Below are 20,436 nucleotides of genomic sequence, written 5' to 3'. Positions count from 1 at the left end.
GTCTTGGCTGCCCATGTCTGCCGGCTATTTTTCAGGATCCCTGCTGAGCCTATTCATCACGTGAGAGGCCCGAAGTGGCTCTTTGGTCTGAAACCTTCACCGCCGACTGCCCGGCCCCAGCAGGCATTTCCCGGACTTCGAATTGTTACGCCGCTCCCCTCCACCACTTGTTGCGACAATGTTCCAATCGCTTCCTGGGCTAATCTGAAGCTCACGGGACTGAGAGCCAAAGTATCAGCTGTGTGAGGGGAGAGTGTGTGTGGGCGTGTAAACACGCGCTCATTCTTGTGGATAAAGGAAATTCCACCACATTGGGTAGGTTGGGAGGTATGAAGAAAGTTGAAATAACCAAGTGGTATAGGCTAACGTGGCCAGGTCACTAAAGCACATGCATAGTCAGGCTCAATGCCACTGGGCAGGAGAGTCACGAGGTTGGAAATTCCAAGCAAAGACCAAGATGCCAAGGGAGCTGAGCCTACTGAGTCAGCATCTTCTCCCACATTGGAAACACCTGCAACGCTATTCATGACCTTCGCTCCCCTCCCCACCCCGCACCCAGAAGCACGAAGAGGAGCTCGAGAATGAGTTCATGATTGCCTTGTGGCGAGTGGGGCCCTAGAGCAGAGGAATCAAAATAATAATGAGGGAGGAAAGGGTACGCGGAGAAAATCTGGACAGAGGCTTCCTCTTACCTGGGCCCCTCTGACAAGAGGTGGCATTACGATCTGTGCGGTCTGTTGAGACCCCAACTTTGAAGATGCCTGTTGTCCACCACGGACCAGTGGAGGGGGGATAACATTTCCTGGAATTCGGGTAGAAGTCTGGAAAAACAGGAGAAGCAGGCTGGGTCTCTTTCTGCATTCTTACAAGCAGGAGAGAACACGCACATCGAGGTAATATAAAGACTTACACAAGGGCTGTACAAACCTAGAACTCAAAAGGTTTTCATTAATTTACAACCGGTGGTTGATCTAGGAAAGAGATCCGAGAGCATTCCACCAGAGAAACTCATTTCTAGAGTCTGGCTGAGTCAACAGTTTTGTGGGTGAACCTAGACTCTTTCTTAGAATTCTGCTGCCTTTTTATTTGACTTTCCCATGAGGGCCCCAAATGAAACCAAGCTTGTGTGCCTTTGTGGGGGAGGGGTTTGGGGAACTAAGCATCTGAATCTGGCCGGTCACTCAGTCTAAGAGTTCTCTCCCCCTCACACTGCTTGCTCCTTCTCTGGAGGGTGGGTTTATAATCAGAGCAACCCTCTTTGGGCGTTGCTGCTACTGCTTACAAATGGGGGCTCGTAAGGCTCAATAAAGACGATACAAAACACTGAGCAAACGTTTGAGGAGAGGATTTCATTCCAGTACCGAGAAACCTGCTTTCGCTGCTACCCTTCTGCAGGGATTTAAACAGGAAAAGTTCTTGGCCTAGGTGTGCCTCGGAATTTCAAGTAATAATTCAGAAAAGTGGATTTGGAATTTATGTGTTGTCGGTCATTGGTTAAAAAACAAAAACTCTGCAACTACTGGGGCTGTTCTGTCTTTGGTTGAAGCCCTGAGTGGCCTCAGCAGCGTGCCTCAGTGGAAAGAACATGGGCTTGGGAGTCAGAGGTCATGGATTCTAATCCCGGATCCGCCGCTTGTCAGATGTGTGACTCTGGGCAAGTCACTTACTTTCTCTGTGCCTCAGTTACCTCATCTATAAAATGGGTATGAAGACTGTGAGCCCCATGTAGGACAACTTGATTACCCTGTATCCCTCCCAGCGCTTAGAGCGGTGCTTGGCACATAGGAAGCGCTTAACAAACACCATCATTATTATTTACTGAACACCCACTAAGTACAATGCACAGCACTAAGCGCTCAGGGAAAACATAACCAAGGAGTGAATTATTCCCTACCCTCAAAAGAGTTGACACTTTGAGGGAGACAGAAAGAAAAAAAAATACAGTAAATACCATTCTTACAAATACGCAGCATACATTGTAGTAAAAATAAAGAATTGACCATACAATTGAAAAAACCCGATGCACAAAAATGCTGAGGATGGATGTAAGGAAGTGCATAAAATACGAGAGACGGCTGATCTGTTAAGGTGCTGGGATCCAATCAGGTGGGGAGTGGTGGTGGGGAGGGAGGGAGGGAGAGAGCGCAAGCGAGCGTGTGTGTATGTGTGTAGGATAAGAGTTTCAAGCTGAGGGAAGAGTACAATCAAAAGGGATTGGAGGAGGGAAAGCTGACAGTGAGTTGGGGAATCATCAGGTGAAGAGAACACGTAAGTACGGTGGGACGGGTGAGTGGAGAGCCTTGAAGCTGATCAGGAGGAATTCTTGTTTGCTGCGGGGTGACCCGGGAAATCGGTGGATGGTTGCCGGGATGAGAGAGACGAGTGCGAGCAAAGGTGACCTGAGCCGCATGGTGTACAACAAGTTGGAGGGAGAAAGAGGCTGGAGGCAGGGAGACCAGCGAAGAGGCTGATGAAACAGCCTAGCCTGCACCACTGCCAGAGGCTGGACCAGGCTGGTAGCCGGTTGGGTGAGGAGGAAGGGGAGGACCTGGGAGATGTTGTGAAGGAAGAGCCGGCAGGACTCGGCAGTAGACGGAGCGTGACAGTCGAAAGGCAGCGGAGGAGTCGAGGATGGCACCGAGGGGCTTGGCGACTTCTCCCCCTGTCGGTTTCGCTATGCCTCACGATGGCTAGACAGACTAACCGGAGGCTACGGTCTGGTCCCCCCAGCTATGGCGTTCTACCCAAGCTCCAATATTCCAAATGAGTTAAACCAACATACGTTTCCTTTACCGACTCAGTTCGGGAAAGGCGCTTCTGTTCTGCGTAACTACCACACTTTCCTTCCTGTCTACAGCCTTCTTGCTCTCTTTCCTTCATGCTAGCTGCGCTTGAGGAATACACTGACCTGAAGGGACGGCTTGCCAGCAGGAATGTTTTGTGTTCCCCGCACCAGGGGGGGAGGGGTGGCCACCACACTCCCAGAAGAGCCAGCAGGCTGCAAGAGAACATCAGCATGATACACATGTGAGAGGGGGCGGGAGCAGACTTGCAGCTACTCAGAGGACCGACCACATTCCCCACCCCTGCCCCGAAGTACATGAATAAGTAATAAAGCGCCAGATATTGATTTGCTTTTTTCTTCCCCCGTCAGGCACAAAGCTCTCAAAAGCTCTACTTCTAAACCAACCAACCAACCAAAACACTGTGTCCGTTACGGGCCCATTTTAAATGGTCAAACCATTGGGTAAACGTGAATGGGAAAATTTCCCTCCAAGAGCTTTCTCTAGCTTCTAGTAATCATAAAAGGCCACCCACCAACACAATTACCACTACTGGGGCTACAGAATCAAAAATAATGGGTGCTCACGATCCTCCGAGGAAACTTAAAAAACAGGTTGCCCCGACAGACGTGCCGCCAACATTAACAGCTACCACATTCACTTACTGCTTGAGAAGAGGTTGAAGGCTTACTAGAAGGTTCCCAAAAACCAAACCCCAAATGAGATAAATACTTTCTTCCTTTAAGAACTAGACCTCTCTTTGTATATTTTATCACCAATTGTTACCCATGATTTATTTCAGTTTCTGCTTTATTGAGCTAGCTACTGAAACAAAGGAGAAGGAAAAAGAGATATCAGCATTTTAGAAGTCTACAAAAATCTCAACTGGCTACATACGCATTTCAAACACTTTCCTAGAGGACACTGATAATACAAATTGAAGAGTCTTCAGGGGACGGGGGAGAATAAAAATAAAACTGGGGACCTAAGGGCAAGGCTAAAGGGGAGGAAGAAAATTCTGCACTTCTTAAGTGGGTGTCTTCTAAGTGGTAACACTGTGGGGTCTGCCCTAGTCTTGCCCTTTGTTAGGATCAGCCTGGGTGGAGCTCTAGAACACCGGTGCCCAAAGGTTTTGTTTGGAGTGCGGGGGTCGATGAGGAGGCAGGGGAAGGTTGGGGACTGAGAGGGAGACAGGATTCCAAGAGCTAACGGGGCAGAAGGCCGCTGTTTCGGATCTTTCTCAGTCCTGTCGGGAAATTCTGAGGTACAGATGACTCCTCAGACTTTAGAACACAATTGGTTCCTGAAAATTGCCTCTTAAATTGAAAACACAAATGGGACCAATTTTCTCATCGGCACAGTGTCATAAATGGGGGACTGGCTCCTGAACCAGGGTCAGATACCCTATTTTTGCCAAAATGACCCAGAACTGTGTACGCAATTACAGATGAGTAATGTGGCTACATTCAAATGCATTTCGATCGCTCCGTCACACTGGCACCCGTAGATGATGTCTCCTTGGGGTTCAAAGGATGGAGATATTGCTGTTGCAATGGGTGTGACTGCCTTTCTCGGTGACTCCATCCAGGGGGCAGCTAGCACTTTCCTCCCAGCCCCCATCCCATGGCTTCTCCCCTATACCCTTCCTCCGCTTTTTAAACAGCCCCCGCCAAGCCAGATCACGGGTTTACCCTTTTTTCCTCATTTCCCCACGGCCCCCAAACGGCCTCCTCGCCCCTGCTGCTGGTGCCATAAAGGAGACTTGGGGCTGTCAGGTCAAAACCCAAGATTTTACACACTGCTCGTCTTAATTCAAAACGTCGTACGTTGAGGACTGGCTGTATTCTCAGAGACCTGAGATGAATGGGTTCACCAAAAATAGCATGGGGCAGTCACCTCCATAGAGCTTGCACTCGTGCCAGCGACTCAAAATGATCCGGGTCCAGGGGGGAAGGGAGCTGGGCAGGGAGGAGGTGGTGCTTCTGAGTATTAGCGGTGATTTTGCACAAATGCAGAAATCACCATCTAATCTGCCACCCCCTGTGCCACAGAGAATCGAGGCGGGGAGGCAGAGATGGGACCTTACCCAATCTAACCCGAGACCTGTGGGCTGACTTGAGCCCACATGAGGCTCTAGGGTATATTTCTGGCAATGTGCTGTTGAGAACAGTCCAAGCTTCTTCTGACAAAAGCCCCATAAAGTTCTGAGGATTGCCGGGGGGGCGGTGGGGTGGGGGTGGCAGGCAACACGTGTTAAGACGTGGTGGTCTCGTCCGTTTCCTAAAACAGCATTTCCTGTCTGGACACGTCACTGTGTTCCGACAAAATCCAGAGCCAAGGAGAGAAGACAGGGCACTGATCAAATACGGAAAAAAAAAACACCTGCCCACCGCATACCTCTACCTTCAAGGCTTTTTGCCTTGGAATGTCACTGCTTGTCCATCATATTCAAGAGGAAAAAGCAAGCTCACCTTCATCAAATACTTGTTTTGTGAAGAAAACTTTTGGGAGGCAGGCTAGGCCTTTGGCCTACTGAAGAGCCAGCCCCTCCTCCACCGGCCTTTTTTTTTTTTTTTTTTAAGATATTGCTCCAGAAAGTTTTGGTGGTGTGAGATGCGTAAAGGCACCCTAGCTTGAGTGTAAAAGAAAACACTTACCAACCTCCACTCGCCCAGGCTACACACAGAGAAAGAAATAAAGCCAACATTCACCGGTTCACCACAAACTTTGTGCCGGGGCCAGGTTTGCCGAAAACCGCGTGGCTGAGCTAAGGGGATCGGATCTTAAAGCATCAACTGTCCACAGAGATGTGTTAATTAGAACTGAACTTCTTTAGACTGCGGTGCTGGATCAGTTGTGGAAGCCGGGAGGGACGTAAGTGAGGCGCGCCGGGTTGTCAATTCGGTCAATTCTGGGAACCATTCTTTAAATGCTCAAGCATTCCCGCCCCATTGGCCCTGCTACCCGACAAGAGGGGTGAGAAGTGACTGGGATCCCAGAACAGTGGCTGGGTATGAGGGAAAGAGGCCCCCCTGGAGCTTCGGTGCTGGCCAAACAGTGGGCCAGAGGTTGGCATTTCAGGTAATATGGGCAAGGTGTACCATCTTCTGGCATGCATGCTGGGGGTCGCCGACTCCTGGTACACACGCCAGAAAAAGCAAGTACCTTCTGAGTAGTGGTCTCTTTTTGTATTTGACTCTGCCTTAGTTTTTTCAATAAAACAAGTTTTGCTTCTTCTAATCTTAACTCTTCTTTTAGCTGTTTAATCATTCTCTCTCGTTCTTCAGGACTGCTTTTCTGTAAAAGCAAAGAGGAACAGATGAGGGCAAAAGAGGACAAAAGGAAAAATAAAAAGAGACAACCTACTATAGCATAACTTTGTGGAGCTGAAAGAGTATTACTGTACTTGAAAACTCAAGTACCAGGCGGTGGGAGTGGGGGAGGGGGCAGTTGGGGGGTGGCGGGGAAAGAGAGAGAGAGAGAGCACGAGCGAGCGAGAGAGAAAACTCCCTCTAAACCGCTACGGCTCTAAAATTTCACAGAGTTCCCCCCGACAAAGCCAAATGGGCCGCATTAGCCTGAACGGACACGAAAGGAAGATGTCACTCTGCAGGCTAACGCGGGAATATGACCACCCACGCCAATGGTGCTACTCAAAAGTTTGTCTAAGGGGCTGGAAGTGCAGTGCAAGCCGGGGGTGGGGGCCGGGGGGAGGCAGGACAGGGGCTGGGAAGAAACTTTCAGAGCTCAGTCTGAAAAGCGACATCAGCACTCAAGGCCTGTCCTCCTGCAAACCAAGAGGTTGGATGCACTGCTTTCACGGAGCCGGGGGAAGCCAGGAGGCGGACGGCAGCCTGTGAATCGGGCAGCCGCTTCAAGAGCTTGACAATCAGAAGAATTAGCGCCTCTCTTTGGATGTTTTTCAAAAGCTATAATTCTAGAAGACAGCAAAAGACTGAACTCACCATGAGTGCCTCGGTATTGGTCTCATTTAATGCTATTTGCGTTAAACCATTCATTCTAGGGCTCGAAGGCTCATTGTCCGATAAAACTATAACATCAGGTGAGGGAACTCTCTTTTCAGGCCTTACATCACTATAAATCAAAAAGAAAGAGGGCTGTTTACAGGCTATGGTCTAATGAGAACATTCCCTTCCTCCCTCACCCCAAGAAAACTACCCATTGCACAGTTGGAAGACCCCTTGCCGATGAGGTTCCTTTATCAGGCAGCAGTTCACTTTCTAAACCTATCTCAGATCATACGTTTTTCAACCAGGGGAGGAAGGCGATGGTCCATTTCCTCCCTATTCCAATGGGTTAGCAAGTGCTTCGGAGCCCACGCCGCCCCCCCAAAGACACTCTTCACCCCCAAGACCCATCGACAAGTCTGAAACCCCTCTTACACCCTGTTTCCAAACGGTCCAGTGACCCAAGATCAATGGTCTCCGAAATAGCCAGAAAATCCAACAGGTAACTTCACTTGCAAAGCTTCGAAGCACAAGTCCTCGATTCCCCGGGGAATTAAGCGGGTATGTCCAGAAGTCCACGGCGCAGCAGGGCTGAAATGAATGTTGCTCACCATCTTAGGTGGGAGCTATCAAAATGTTAAATGAACCACAGCGGGACTAGGGTAGCCACCAGCAACATGACTCGTAGATGTCGCTGGCCATTTAACTGACTGCCTTTAGGTTTGTGAGTTGATTTTTCCACTTTAAGTGAAAGAGGTTTCCGACCGACACTAAAATGGAAATTTCTCAAGACCATGGCAGAGTCAAAGTCTCCCTACACACTTCTGCCCAAGAACAAGTCTCGACCCGGCCTTGGAGGGGCTATAATTAGGACTTGGTTCAGGGCCTCCGGCTTCTCAGCTGAGACGGTCTGTCTGAAGTTCGTCCCTCTAGACTGTGAGCTCATCGTGGGCAGGGAATGTCACTGTTTATTGTTGCATTGCACTTTCCCAAGCGCTTAGTATAGTGCCCTGCACTAAGCACTCAATAAATACAACGGAATGAATGACTGAAAGGGCCAACTGGAGTAATGACATTCCAATGCAGGGGGAGTAAAGACTTGAGCAACAAGAGCTATTCACATGTATTATGAACTCATCCACACCAGCCGGCTGTCGAGAGATCAGTTCCTCCGCGTGCGATCCGGGTCCATAACCGAGATGGACAACTTTCATCCGGAAAAAGACCCCGAACAGGTGCAATCTCTTTATCGTTCCTATGCCAACGTATCGCCTCGAGGAGAATACGGACCCAAACTTTACCCAGCTTCTGATTTGAGGCACCTACCTTACCAGCCATACAAAGCTAAGGGCATCAGTCCTAACTAAGCAAAAACACATGTTGAGGAGGAATTACATTTCAATCACACTTACGCATAAGCGCCCCGGAAAAGTATCTGCCAACTTCACTGTAGGTGAAATCGGAGTAATAGCGGGGTGCCTCCCTATGGTAGCCAAGATGCAGGCTTTGGATCAACGGTAAGAACCAACGGTTTTGCTGAGGGCAGTTCCTTCCGATGGGGGGTGGGGGGAAGGGCTGGAATGGGGGAAGACGACTGAATTTAGCTACGTCCCCTAGGTGGCGCAGTGTGGCAGACGAACAAAACTTCCCCGCCAAGACCAAGAGTTTTAGCTCTCCTCCAGAGTGCAAACGCCCAAATATGTAGTTTCCCCCCCCTCGAGGAGAAGATGCCATCAGGATAAGCCCAAAGAATGGCTCTAAAACCCCAGTGCCATTAACTGCCCTTTAGCTCGGGTCATCGGCCAACCGATCTCCTGTGAAAGTGAAACGAAAAATAAGAAAAAGGGAAACATTCGGCCTAGCGGACAGAGCCCGGGGTCTGGGAGTCAGAAGGACCCGAGTCCTAATCCCGGATCTGTCCCTCGTCTGCTCTGTGACCTTGGGCAAGTCACTTCACTTCTCTGGACCTCAGTTCCCCCATCGGGAAAACGGTGGTTAAGAATGTGAGCCCCACGCAGGACAGGGACTGTGTCCAATCTGACAACCTTGTAACCCCTCTAAACTGTGAACTCGTTATGGGCAGGGAGCATGTCTGCTAATTCTGTCGTACTGTACTCTCCCAAGTGCTCTGCACATAGTAGGCGCTCGATATAAACGAATGATTGATTGATATGGGAGCTTCCCATTTCCACAGATGACAAGAGTTGCTGGCTGCAGAGGGGCGGGGGGCAGTGCAGAGGGGCGGGGGGCAGTGTGTCTGGAGTGATTCCCTTTTCATTCATTCATTCAATCGTATTTACTGAGCGCTTATTGTGTGAAGAGCACTGTACCAAGCGCTTGGAAAGAACAATTCAGCAACAGAGAGAGAGACAATCCCTGCCCACAACAGGCTCACAGTCCATTTCTTCCTCACAACTGAGTTGCCCCACTTAGATCCAGTTCTGGCCGTCTACCTCACCTCAGCCTCATCTCAGGAGAATCAGCATGGCCTAGTGGATATAGCGCGAGCCTGGGAAACAGAGGGACCTGGGTTCTAATCCCGGCTTCGCCATCTGTCTGCTCTGTGATCTTGGACAAGTCACTTCATTTCTCTGGGCCTCAGTTACCTCATCTGTAAAATAGGGATTAAGACGGCAAGCCCCATGTGAGGCATGGACTCTCTCCAACCTGATTAGCTTGTAACCACCCCAGCGTTTAGAACGGTGCCTGCACACGGCGCTTTACAAATACCACAGATATTATTATCCTCATCGGCTTTCGTTTGAGAGTCCATGTGGGGCAGAGTACTGAGTCACCCCCTCATTTCTCCAGTCACAACAGCAGTGGAAACCCCCGCTTGGTGGTTTTGTCTCCCATAAAACAGAACGGGAGAATCTGCTCAAATTCCAAATCTTTTGCCATAGTGTTAAATATGACCTATTTTACGGAAAGCAAAACAAAACGAAAAAACTAATTTGGGGAAAAATAGGGAAATTATAAAACTTTAAACATTCAGCATGGCACCCTTTGGCTTTAATCACTACCCAGTTAATCGTATTTATTGAACATTTACTGTGGGCAAACCACTGAACTAAGCGCTTGGGAGAGTACAATTGCCTGTAGATTTTCTAATGTAAATCTGCAGGGGGAAATTGGCATTCCTGCCATAAAAAAAGGAATCATATACAGCTAAATATGGCTCGTAGGGACCTGTCAAAGTTACTGGTCCACCAACCTGGCATTAATACCCGCAGTAGCAGTGTAAAGAATACCAGAGGCGTCACTAATTATAACAGTGATGATATTTAATTACAGCTTACTATGTGCCAGGGACTGTGCTGAGCGCTGGGGTAGACACTCCAGATTATCAGATCGGACACGACCCCTACCGAGAGACAGGTTCACAGACAAAAAGGGAGGGAGGGAGAACAGGTAGTTTCTCCTCATTTTGCAGATGAGGAAACAGAGGCACAAGAGTAGCGAAGCCCAAGGTCAAGCCGGCAGAGTTGAGACTAGGATCTGTTTCCCCTGATTCCCAGTCCCGTGCCCTTTCCACCATTACAAAATAACTGGCATGCCATGTCGATCACTCTGGATGAAGTCGGCTGTTGCGGTCCAAAAGATTAGATTTCAGAAAGCTCACGTGAAGCAAATTCAGACCTACCACAATCAACTCAACTCTCCTTTACTGTTTCAAAGGCGGCCTCCTCCCACTTGGGCACAAAACACGGGGAATCTAGGGGTAGGAAATACTGCCCTGGCTTAGAAAAGTCATCTTGTTGCTTTATGGCTTTTGCATTACAGTTAAGGTCTTGTAAATCACACTTGGGGGGGAAAGAAAAAGAGATGGACATGCTTAAAATCTGATTTGTCTAAAGGAGATTTAATTCAAGAAGAAATGGCTAACTGGGAGGATGGCTTCACTGACTGCAATTTTCTAAGATCCTCTTTTAACCATTCCCTTTCTCAGAGCACAGGAATAATCAATAAGCATGTCTAGCAGGGGTGATGTCAGCCCTCCTGCTCCCTACCCCTCAGTCAACCTACCACACAGCATCCTTACAGCTAACAGGGAGCTAACTTCCTGTATGTTAATCAGGCCACCAAAAAGGCACGTGACAAAGGCATTTCCCTCTCTGGTCATGTGACCCCATAAGTTCCTTCCAAAGTGAAAACCATGGCAACAGCCAGTTTGAACCGGTTTGTGACACATAGCCTTCATTTTGTGAAGTGAGGTAAGGTTCAGGTACTGTAAAGAAAATGGAGCAGACTTAAAGGGGCAGCTCTTGCACTGCTGCAATTTCCTGGATCAATTGTCCACTTCTAAGTATTTATAAAAAGCCCCATGAACTATATAATCCAACAAACATTTTTAACATTGCTCAGGAGGGAGAGCCTATTCATTTTTACTGCTTTTCAGAGTTAGAAACTTTACTAGGAAGTTCTTTGGTCTTCTGAGAGCATCCAACATCCCTGGAAACTTTGGAAAGCAAAAGTTTACCTTTATATGTAGCAATAAAAAAGTGCTCTTTTAAAGATTTCTCTATTTTGGTCACATAGATTCTTCTCGCTTTTTTTTGTCTTAGGCCACATGAGAGAGGAAGGCAGGAAATATTGGGAGGGGTGTCTGCTAGTTCTGTTAGAGTGAATTCCCTCAAGCGCTTAGTACAGGGGAGAAGCAGCGTGGCACAGTGGATAGAACAAAGACCTGGGAGTCGGGAGGTCATGGGTTGTAATCCTGGCTCTAGTGCTAGTCTGTTGTGTGACCTTGGGCGAGTCACTTCACTTCTCTACACCTCAGTTACCTCATCTGTAAAATGGGGATTGAATTGTGAGCCCCATGTGGGATAGTGTCCAACCTGATTTGCTTGTACCCCAGAGCTTGGTACAGTGTGTGGCACATAGTAAGAACTTAACAAATACCACAAATTACTATTTTTATTACAGTGCTGTGCTAATACTATTGATTGACTGAAGCACAGGAAAAACAGCTGCTCCATCAGATCAGCTCAAAGTCCCTAACACTACCCAAGAGTCCATTAACTCTGAGCTCTCTTTGGAAGTTAAGGAGTTCGGCTGTCTGAACACCAAAACTTCTATGAGGATTTAACAGCAACATTAAGAAAAGGACATAAAAGTAGGCTTGTCGGTCCTGGGAAATGATCAAAAGTCTCATGGTTTGGAGGGTCTTATTTTATCGTGACTTACTCAACAGCCGTTTTGCTTATTTTGACCCTCCCACCAACGATGGTTTTCTCTTCTGCCTTTACAAATACGAGGCTTAAGTTAAAAATGGAATTGAAAATGGGACCTGGGCAAAATGACATTTCAACAACCTTTTTGATCTTTCAGGGCTTGATCACTCAGTTCCTTAGCTTTCTGACCTTTTAGACTTTAGCTCATTAGCACCCACTTCTGAAGTACTTGAAATTTCAATCAATTAAGGGTTTCCCCAAACACCTCCACCAAAAGATCTGGTGGGTGATCAGGTTGGAGCTATTAGCTGAAAAAAGATTTTTTTTGATTCATCTGTGAATTTCAAATATCCGTACCATATTATTACCTTGTAGCATTCTGTTAGCCAGTAGGTCTGAAGACCGGAGGAATGAAAATGCACTGATATTTTTGTTGCTGGTTAAGATATCTGTTGTTTTTTCTAATATAAACCCTTGGGAACGAGTGGACATCATTTTAATGGAAGAAATATTTTGCCCTTGTGTTGTAAGTTGCCCTTTGAAGGCGAAGAGGTTGCTGCAAAGGGAATCCCCAGGTCTAGATGCAGCTGAAAAAGTTTTATGCATGAGAGGGATCATGACTTGGTGAGAGGATCTCAAGGCAAACAAATGAACACTCAGAACAGCCTTTTAAAATAGCACTGGAGAGAAGCAGCTACAGCACTGGGGCTTTGGTTTCCCCCTTGTAATTCGACCAGAACAAAATGAGTAGGAATTTGACAGCAACAGGGGATTAACACTCTTCTTTTACAAAAGGGTTAGAGAATTGCAGACTAACATTTGTGTTAGAAATTCAAGTTTTCAGCTCCAGGTACCGGATCTATTTGTGACCACCTTCCCAAATTAGTTTACAATGGGCAAAGAAACCTAAAGGTGTGCACATAGACTCATTTGGAGCATTTTCTGAAAATTAGGGCCATGGTTTAACATTTCTCCAGTTATGCCGAAAACCAAAAAAGGAAACTGAATCCAGATTCCGGGTGTTTGACAATTAGTGGGGGGAAACCTTTCATTACACTGAAAACGCAGCCTTTGCTTTTTTTTTTTTTCTTTTGGACAAGGTAGAAAAAGTGATTCTTTGTTCACACCACTGTAAAGTCTACAACACTGTGAATCATTGTTTTAAAAATGCACATGTAGGCAAGATGAACTTGTCTAACAGAAGCAGAAGACGGGTCTGAAAAGGACTGGGGGTGGGGGGGTGGGGGCGTCGGGGAAGAGGAGCAAATCCCAAATCAGTTCTCTAGAGTGCTGATTCAATTCAATGGAAAAAAACTAGGAAGGGCTCAATATACCTTGTGGAGGGCTCCTCCTTATCCACTGGATTGATTTCTGATTGCTCTTGTAGTAGTAATGATAATAATAATTGTACTAATTGTGCTATTTAAGCATTTACTACGTTCTAGGCACTATACTAAACATTAGGGTGAATACAAGCAAATTGAGTTGGACAGGGTCCCTGGCCCGGTATTTAACAGCGATAGTAAAGTAGTAATAGTATTTGTTTAGTGCTTACTGTTAAGTGCTTATTCTTATATTGCACTCTCCCAACCACTTAGTACAGTGCTCTGACACAGTAAGCGCTCAATAAATACAACTGAATGAATGCTGCGTACATAGCACTACACTAAGGTGCAGGGAGAGGACATTACATGATCAATCATTAGTATTTACCAAGCATCGTGTGCCGAGCACTGGATTAAGCAGTTGGGAGAGTATCACACAACAGCGTTGGTAGACATGTTCCCTGGCCACAACAGGCTTACAGTCTAGAGGGGGAGATGGGCATCAGCCCCGCCCCTAACAGGTCCTGCTCTGCCCCAGCAAGGCAGGGTGAGGCAAGGGCCATTTTGGCAGTTACAACAGTTTTGCGAGTTGGGCTCTGAATGCCCCTACCCAATCAGCGAGGAGGCCGAGACTCTGTCCTTAAGCCACAATACTCTGTTGCTCTCTCTGCCTTTATCCTTGTGGCCGTGCTTTTTTACGCTGTTTTTCTGGATTCGTCTTTCTTTCTCTATCCATCGCCCAGCCGCCAGCCCCACCCTTATTCTTAGATTGCAAGCCCATCCGTTTTATTTTTTTTCCCCCCAGCACTAGTACAGTGCACTTTGCCCGCAGTATGTGTGCAATAAATATTAGCCAAAACCCCGGCAGGTGCACTAGTAAAACGAGACCATGTGCTCCAAGGTTTAGCACATGGGGGTAGGGGGTAGGCTACTCTCGGCTCCAACTGATTCTTCTCCCTCTGCATTTCATACCAACAAAGCAATGGGGGGAAGGAACAGGGACAGAAGTTTCTGAAGGCAATAAAGACAAATATCACTTCTGTCTTCAAGAAAGCTGAGTACCGTTTCCAAGGTCTCCTTTCTGAATGAAGCAGTCTGGATCTCCAATTGCCGTTAACTCTCTCTCTCTTGAAAGACTTGATTGAGTCAGTCTCCCAGCCTACCCTTCCTGGCTCACCGCCGACGCCACCTCTGCAGGATTACTGCGGCCTGTAGGTACGGTTTTGAGTCCACGTCTTGAAACTCCCTCACGGCGGAGCTGAGAAAGATACCGTGGCACGAGTTGCAACCGCACCTCTATGAACTAATCCGGAGTAGGAAACACTATCGTCAGCATCGACTTCCATTAAAAAAAAAAAAAGGGCCCAGAAAACCATCTCAATAGCAGAGGTCTGCTTTCCCTTTATTCTTACAGGATTCCCTTTTTATGGATGAAATGTAGAACTCCCTGTGGGCCCAACCTATTCTTGTTTTAAAGTCCGAGAGAGAGAGGGGTCAATCAATTTTGATAGGCCTCAGGTGTCAGACTTTATCCTGAGAGGATTTTTTCCATTGAGTGGGGTCAGAGGTGACCCCTTCCAGCACACACCATTAAAATAAGCCACTGCATTAGATTACACCATTCGGGAAGTCATCAAGGCACGGCCCCTAGAGAGACTTTGGGTGGGATCTCTCGCTGGGCGGGATCTACCTCGGTGCCTTATGGCAAGAGTGAACGTGGTAATCACACAAAGTCCACCCGGACCAAAGAATATTAACCTAAACGGGTTATGCGCCTGTGAACTGAGGGTGCCCAAATTCTACCTCCACCAAAGCTACTGCTAAGAACTTCTAGCACTGATATGCAAAACTAAATTCACACATTCTGGAGCAAACATGAAAACATTCATCTGCATGAAAAAAAAAAGTTAAAGCATCCTTGCAAATAGCCACTTCCTCAGGATGGGAAACAGTCTACACCTGCTAAGTAGTAAAGATGCTGATTTCATTAATTTTACTACCTTTGTACTCCCTGGGGTGAGAAAATGCTGGTTAAAATTTTTTCTGATTAGGCTGAAGATTGTTTTTTGCATTTATTTGGTAGGCATGAATGAAGAGACTGCTCACTGTAAATGGAGGGAGACCAGGAAGGGTCAATTTGAGATCCACAGCTCCCCAGTGAGGAGACAAAGAATCTTCTAGAAATCCAGCACCTGGAACATTCCTTTGCACCTCGTTTGTGCTCAATAAATATATGTTGAGTGGTTAATGGCTCCCGAATGGAGATGAACAAGAGACTGGGATTGCTTTCAGGTGCCTGGGGACTCCCAGTCGGAACAGAGTGACAGCTTCACACTTCACTCCACCCAACTACCATTTCTATGCAGGATGGCTCCCCAAACTATCTCTCTCCTTTCTTTACAATCCTGCATTTCCTCCTGCCTTGTCTACATGGAGGTCCTGTCCATGCCTCGAATTTAACATACCCCCACACAAACCCTGTCCTCTTTCCCATCACTGTAGACAGGACCACCAACCTCCCTGTCTCACCAGTCCAGGGCGCCAGCATTATCCTCTACTCATCTCTAGACTCGGGATGGGCAGGGAACTCTCCCAAGCGCTTAGTACAGTGCTCTGCACAAAATAAGCACTCAATAAATACAATCGATTGATTGATCATTTCACTCAACCCCCATATTCAGTCGGGCATCAAAACCTGTCGGTTCTACTTTCATAACATCTCTAGAACTCATGGACTAAGCACTAGTCATATCTTGCTGTAACTATTGCATCAACCTCCTCGCTGACCTCCCTGCCTCCTGCCTCTCCAGGCCACACTTCACTCTGCTGTCCGGATCATTTTTCTAAAAAAAAAAAAAACAAAAAAAACCCAACAACAACAACAAAAAAAAAAAAAACAACGAACTGTATTGCCCACACCTCAAAAACCTCCAGTGGTTTGGGGAGCTGTCCTGCGTGGAAATGGTAGTCGGGCAGAGGATTGAGCACCTTTAAAGCCAGTGGGTGGAGAGAATATCAACTGTGCCTAGCATTCCTTTCTCTGTCCAACCTTGATGCTCACCCCACCCCTCTCAAGCACATCTGATGATGTTGAACCTTTCTGTTGTCCTCTGACCAACTTTTAACAATGCTAATCCAAGTAGTCAGGTTTCACAAAACAAGATTTGTCTTCTTTTCGTATTAAATATCAGCAAGGATTAATCTGTCTAGTCCATATTTCTAAAAGGTTTTTCTAATGGTTTAATCATAATTAAGTTCATCAGAATAAAATGTGTTTTCAGAGACACCCATTTAATATTTCAATTCTCATTTTCCCCTTCCAAAACATCACTAACTGAATTGAACCAGTGCTCCATTGTGCAACTAAAACTACCAGGAAAGATGAGCGTCTGAACAGACTTCCCTGTAGCTATGGCTTCCCATCAAACAGACGGTCTCAAATCTGTACTTTCTTTACTGCTGTTTTGGTCCTTTTGGGAGGATCTACTCTGTTCAGTGGGAATATTCTTATTATCCCAGAACTACACTGAGTGGTCTTTAGGAAATCACCTACTTGACAGGATAACATGTGCTCTATCTTGCTGGGGGCGGGGGGGGGACGACGACGACGACCCCTTGTTACGTTTAGTTTCCAACCAAAATGAAGTGGAAATTACATTAAAGCTGGTCTGGAATTCTGGAGCTGATGATGATGATGGTATTTGTTAAGCGCTTACTCTGTGCCAAGCACTGTTTAAGCACTGGGGTAGATGCAAGGTAATCAGGTTGTCCTACGTGGGGCTCCACAGTCTTAATCCCCATTTTACAGATGAGGTAACTGAGGCACAGAGAAGTTGAGCGACTTGCCCAAAGTCACCCAGCTGACGAGTGGAGCTGGGATTAGAACCACAACCTCTGACTCCCAAACCCGTGCTCTTTCCACTGAGCCACACTGCTTCTTGTACTCTTGCTTCCCCCTCCGTAATTTATTTTAATGTCTGTCTCTCCCTGTAAGGTTCTTCAGGGCAGCAATAAATCCTATCTACCAACTCCACAGTCCTCTCCCAAGTGCTTAGCACAGTGCTCTGGACCCAGTAGGTGCTCAATAAATACTGACTGACAATGTTTACGAGGAGGTTTTCCCAGAAGACCCCCTTTCCTGGAATAAACCGGGGGAAGGACGTGGAGGCTGAGGAATTAGAGAGAAGTGGTTTACGTTGCTTTCTGTCCTCCTGCTGCCGGGTCCCTTTTGCGTGTGACCTTGGGCAAGTCACTTCACTGTGCCTCAGTTACCTCACCTGTCAGCTGAGGACAGGGACTGTGTCCAACCTGATTACCGTCTATCAACCCCAGCGCTTCAAACAATGCTTGGCAAATAGTAAGCGCCTAACGAATACCATAATAATAATTATGGAGAATTCCAGCGTGATGCATACTTCAGCCAGGAGACAGGGGAATCCCTGAAAAAAAAGTTATAAACAGTACCACAACCAGGCCGAAGGGGTGGAACTGCCCCACCCTCATCAGAGATTAGGACTCCTCCAGAAGTGTTAACAACACTTCATCTTCTGCAAAGCTTCAGCACTTACTGAGACCCAGCTGAGTAGGGTGGTAAGAAGAGTAACTGCAGTCTGTGGTCACAAAAGAATATCTCTGAGATCTCAGCAGCAGCAGCAGCAGCAGCAGCAGCAGCAGCAGCAGCAGCAGCAGCAGACCCCAATGCGGTAATCCTTAGGTTAAAATACTCAGATTTTCTTAGTAAGGGTTGGGTCTTTCCCACTTGATTGTCAAAGCCCAGGGGAAAGCAGCTCCCCTAAAACCGACTGTCTCCCCCCGTCCCCCCCACACCCCCCCCCCCCCCCCCCCCGTTCCCTCCCAACAACAAAATGTGCAGTTGGCCTTCGGGAGGAAAACGGTAAGAGCATCAGAGGAGGGCATGTGCAAAGCCAAGGGCAGTCGTTTCGGCGGGGGCAGTGAGGTGTTTTTAATAATGTTGGTATTTGTTACGCGCTTACTATGTGCAGAGCACTGTTCTAAGCGTTGGGGTAGACACAAGGGAATCAGGTTGTCCCACGGGGGGCTCACAGTCTTAATCCCCATTTTCCAGATGAGGTAACTGAGGCACAAAGAAGTGAAGTGACTTGCTCACAGTCACACAGGTGACAAGTGGCAGAGCCGGGATTCAAACCCATGACCTCTGACTCCCAAGCCCGTGCTCTTTTTGAGCACTTACTGTGTGACGAGCACTCAGCTAAGCACTTGGAAGAGGACAATAAGATAGAGTTGGTAGGCAGGATCCTTGCCCACAGGGAGTTTACAGTCTAGAGGTGGCCAGGCTGGGGGAGACAGGTATAATATGAATCACAGAAAGGATAAATGGCACAATGTAAGGACAGGGACTTTAAGTGCAGTGGGGCTGAGGGTGGGGTGGGAGTCAGAGGTCATGGGTTCTAATCCCAGCTCCACTTGTCAGCTCTGTGACTTTGGGCAAGTCACTTAACTTCTCTGTGCCTCAGTTACCTCATCTGTAAAATGGGGATTAAGACTGTGAGCTCCACATGCGACAACTTGATAACCTTGTATCCATCCCAGCCCTTAAAACAGTGCTCGGCACATAGTGAGTGCTTAACAAATACCAGAATTATTATATTATTATCCTCAAGACCTTAAGGGGTACAGACCCAAGTGTATATAGGTGGCAGGAAAGGGCAGGTGGGCATGTAGGGGAAATGAGGGCTTAGTCATGGGTTCTAATCCCCGCCCCATCACTCGTGGGCTGTGTGACCTTGGATAACAGTGCCTGGCACATAGTTACAAGTCACTTCACTTCTCTCTGCCTCAGTTACCTCATCTGTAAAATGGGGATTGAGACTGTGAGCCCCACATAGGATAGGGACTCTGTCCAACCCAAATCTGTATCCACCCTAGCGCTTATTACGGTGCCTGGCATATAGTAAGCGCTTAATAAATACCAGAGTTTACTACAGTGATTATCACAGAAGCTCTTCTGGAAGACCTGCGGTTTTCAGAGGGTTTTGAAAGTGGGGAGAGAGGTAGACTGTCGGCTATGAAGAGGGAGGGAGTTCCAGGCCTGAGGGAGAACATGGGCAAAGGGTTGGCAGCAAGACGGGTGAGATCGAGGTAGAGTAGGTTGGTGGTAATAATAATAATGTTGGTATTTGTTAAGTGCTTACTATGTGCCAAGCACTGTTCTAAGCGCTGGGGTAGACATAGGGGAATCAGGTTGTCCCACGTGGGGCTCACAGTCTTAATCCCCATTTTACAGATGAGGGAACTGAGGCACGGAGAAGTTAAGTGACTTGCCCACAGTCACACAGCCGACAAGTGGTAGAGCTGGGATTCGAACTCATGAGCCCTGACTCCAAAGCCCGTGCTCTTTCCACTGAACCACGCTGCTTCTCCGAGTGGAGTGTGCAGGCTGGGTTGGTAAGAGATCTGGCAGGAGGGGGAGAGCTGATTGAGTGCCTTAAAACCGATGGCTGGGAGTTTGACGTAAAATGGGGATTAAATTCTACTCCCTCCTGCTAGAATGTGAGCCCTGTGTGGGACAGGAGCTGTGACCAACCTGATTATCTTGTACCTATCCCCACTACTTAGAACAGTGCATGGCACATAGTAAGGGCTTACCGAGTGCCATCATGATTACTATGGGGGAGGTAGATGGGTAAAGATTGGAGGTTTTTAAGGAGTAGGGAGACCAGACTTTTATTCCTGGGCAGATCTGTAGTTACTAGTTATGTGACCCCCTGAGCCCAAGAGGCCTTCCCAGTCTGAGCTAGCCCCTTTTCCCTCTGCTCCCCCTCTGCCCTTCACCTCCCCTCACCTCCCCCTTTCCCTCTGCTCCTCCCCCTCCCCTCAGCACTGTGCTCATTTGTATATATTTTTTATTACCCTATTTATTTTGTTAATGAGGTGTACACCCCCTTGATTCTATTTATCGTGATAATGTTGTCTTGTTTTTGTTTCGTTCTATTTTACTCTGCTGTCTGTCTCCCCCAATTAGACTGTGAGCCCGTCATTGGGCAGGGATTGTCTCTATCTGTTGCCAAATTGTCCATTCCAAGCGCTTAGTTCAATGCTCTGCACATAGTAAGCGCTCAATAAATACTATTGAATGAATGAAGGCCTGATAACTGCAATTGTCTCGACTGCCAAACCACCCCCTTGTCAGCTAATGCTTGGATTC

General features: G+C 47.4%; 1 protein-coding gene across 5 annotated transcripts in view; it reads right to left on the bottom strand.

Moving 5' to 3' along the window:
* GATAD2A (GATA zinc finger domain containing 2A) overlaps positions 1 to 20,436 on the bottom strand; it is a 128,073-nt gene that overhangs the window by 14,646 nt on the left and 92,991 nt on the right. For 4 of the 5 annotated variants that reach the window (XM_029050210.2, XM_029050211.2, XM_039910389.1 and 1 more), the window contains 4 exons: positions 6,749 to 6,878; positions 5,949 to 6,080; positions 2,909 to 2,998; positions 693 to 821 (listed from right to left, as the gene is read on the bottom strand). In XM_029050210.2, coding sequence (XP_028906043.1) covers positions 693 to 821; positions 2,909 to 2,998; positions 5,949 to 6,080; positions 6,749 to 6,878 — 481 coding nt within the window. Of the gene's footprint in view, positions 1 to 692; positions 822 to 2,908; positions 2,999 to 5,948; positions 6,081 to 6,748; positions 6,879 to 8,163; positions 8,269 to 20,436 lie in introns of those variants that run through there. The other variant, XM_029050212.2, reaches the window with a different exon arrangement.

This window comes from Ornithorhynchus anatinus, chromosome X1 (genome assembly GCF_004115215.2).
Source record: "Ornithorhynchus anatinus isolate Pmale09 chromosome X1, mOrnAna1.pri.v4, whole genome shotgun sequence".
Classification (NCBI taxonomy): domain Eukaryota; kingdom Metazoa; phylum Chordata; class Mammalia; order Monotremata; family Ornithorhynchidae; genus Ornithorhynchus; species Ornithorhynchus anatinus.
This window is presented reverse-complemented; position numbering and strand designations above follow the sequence as displayed.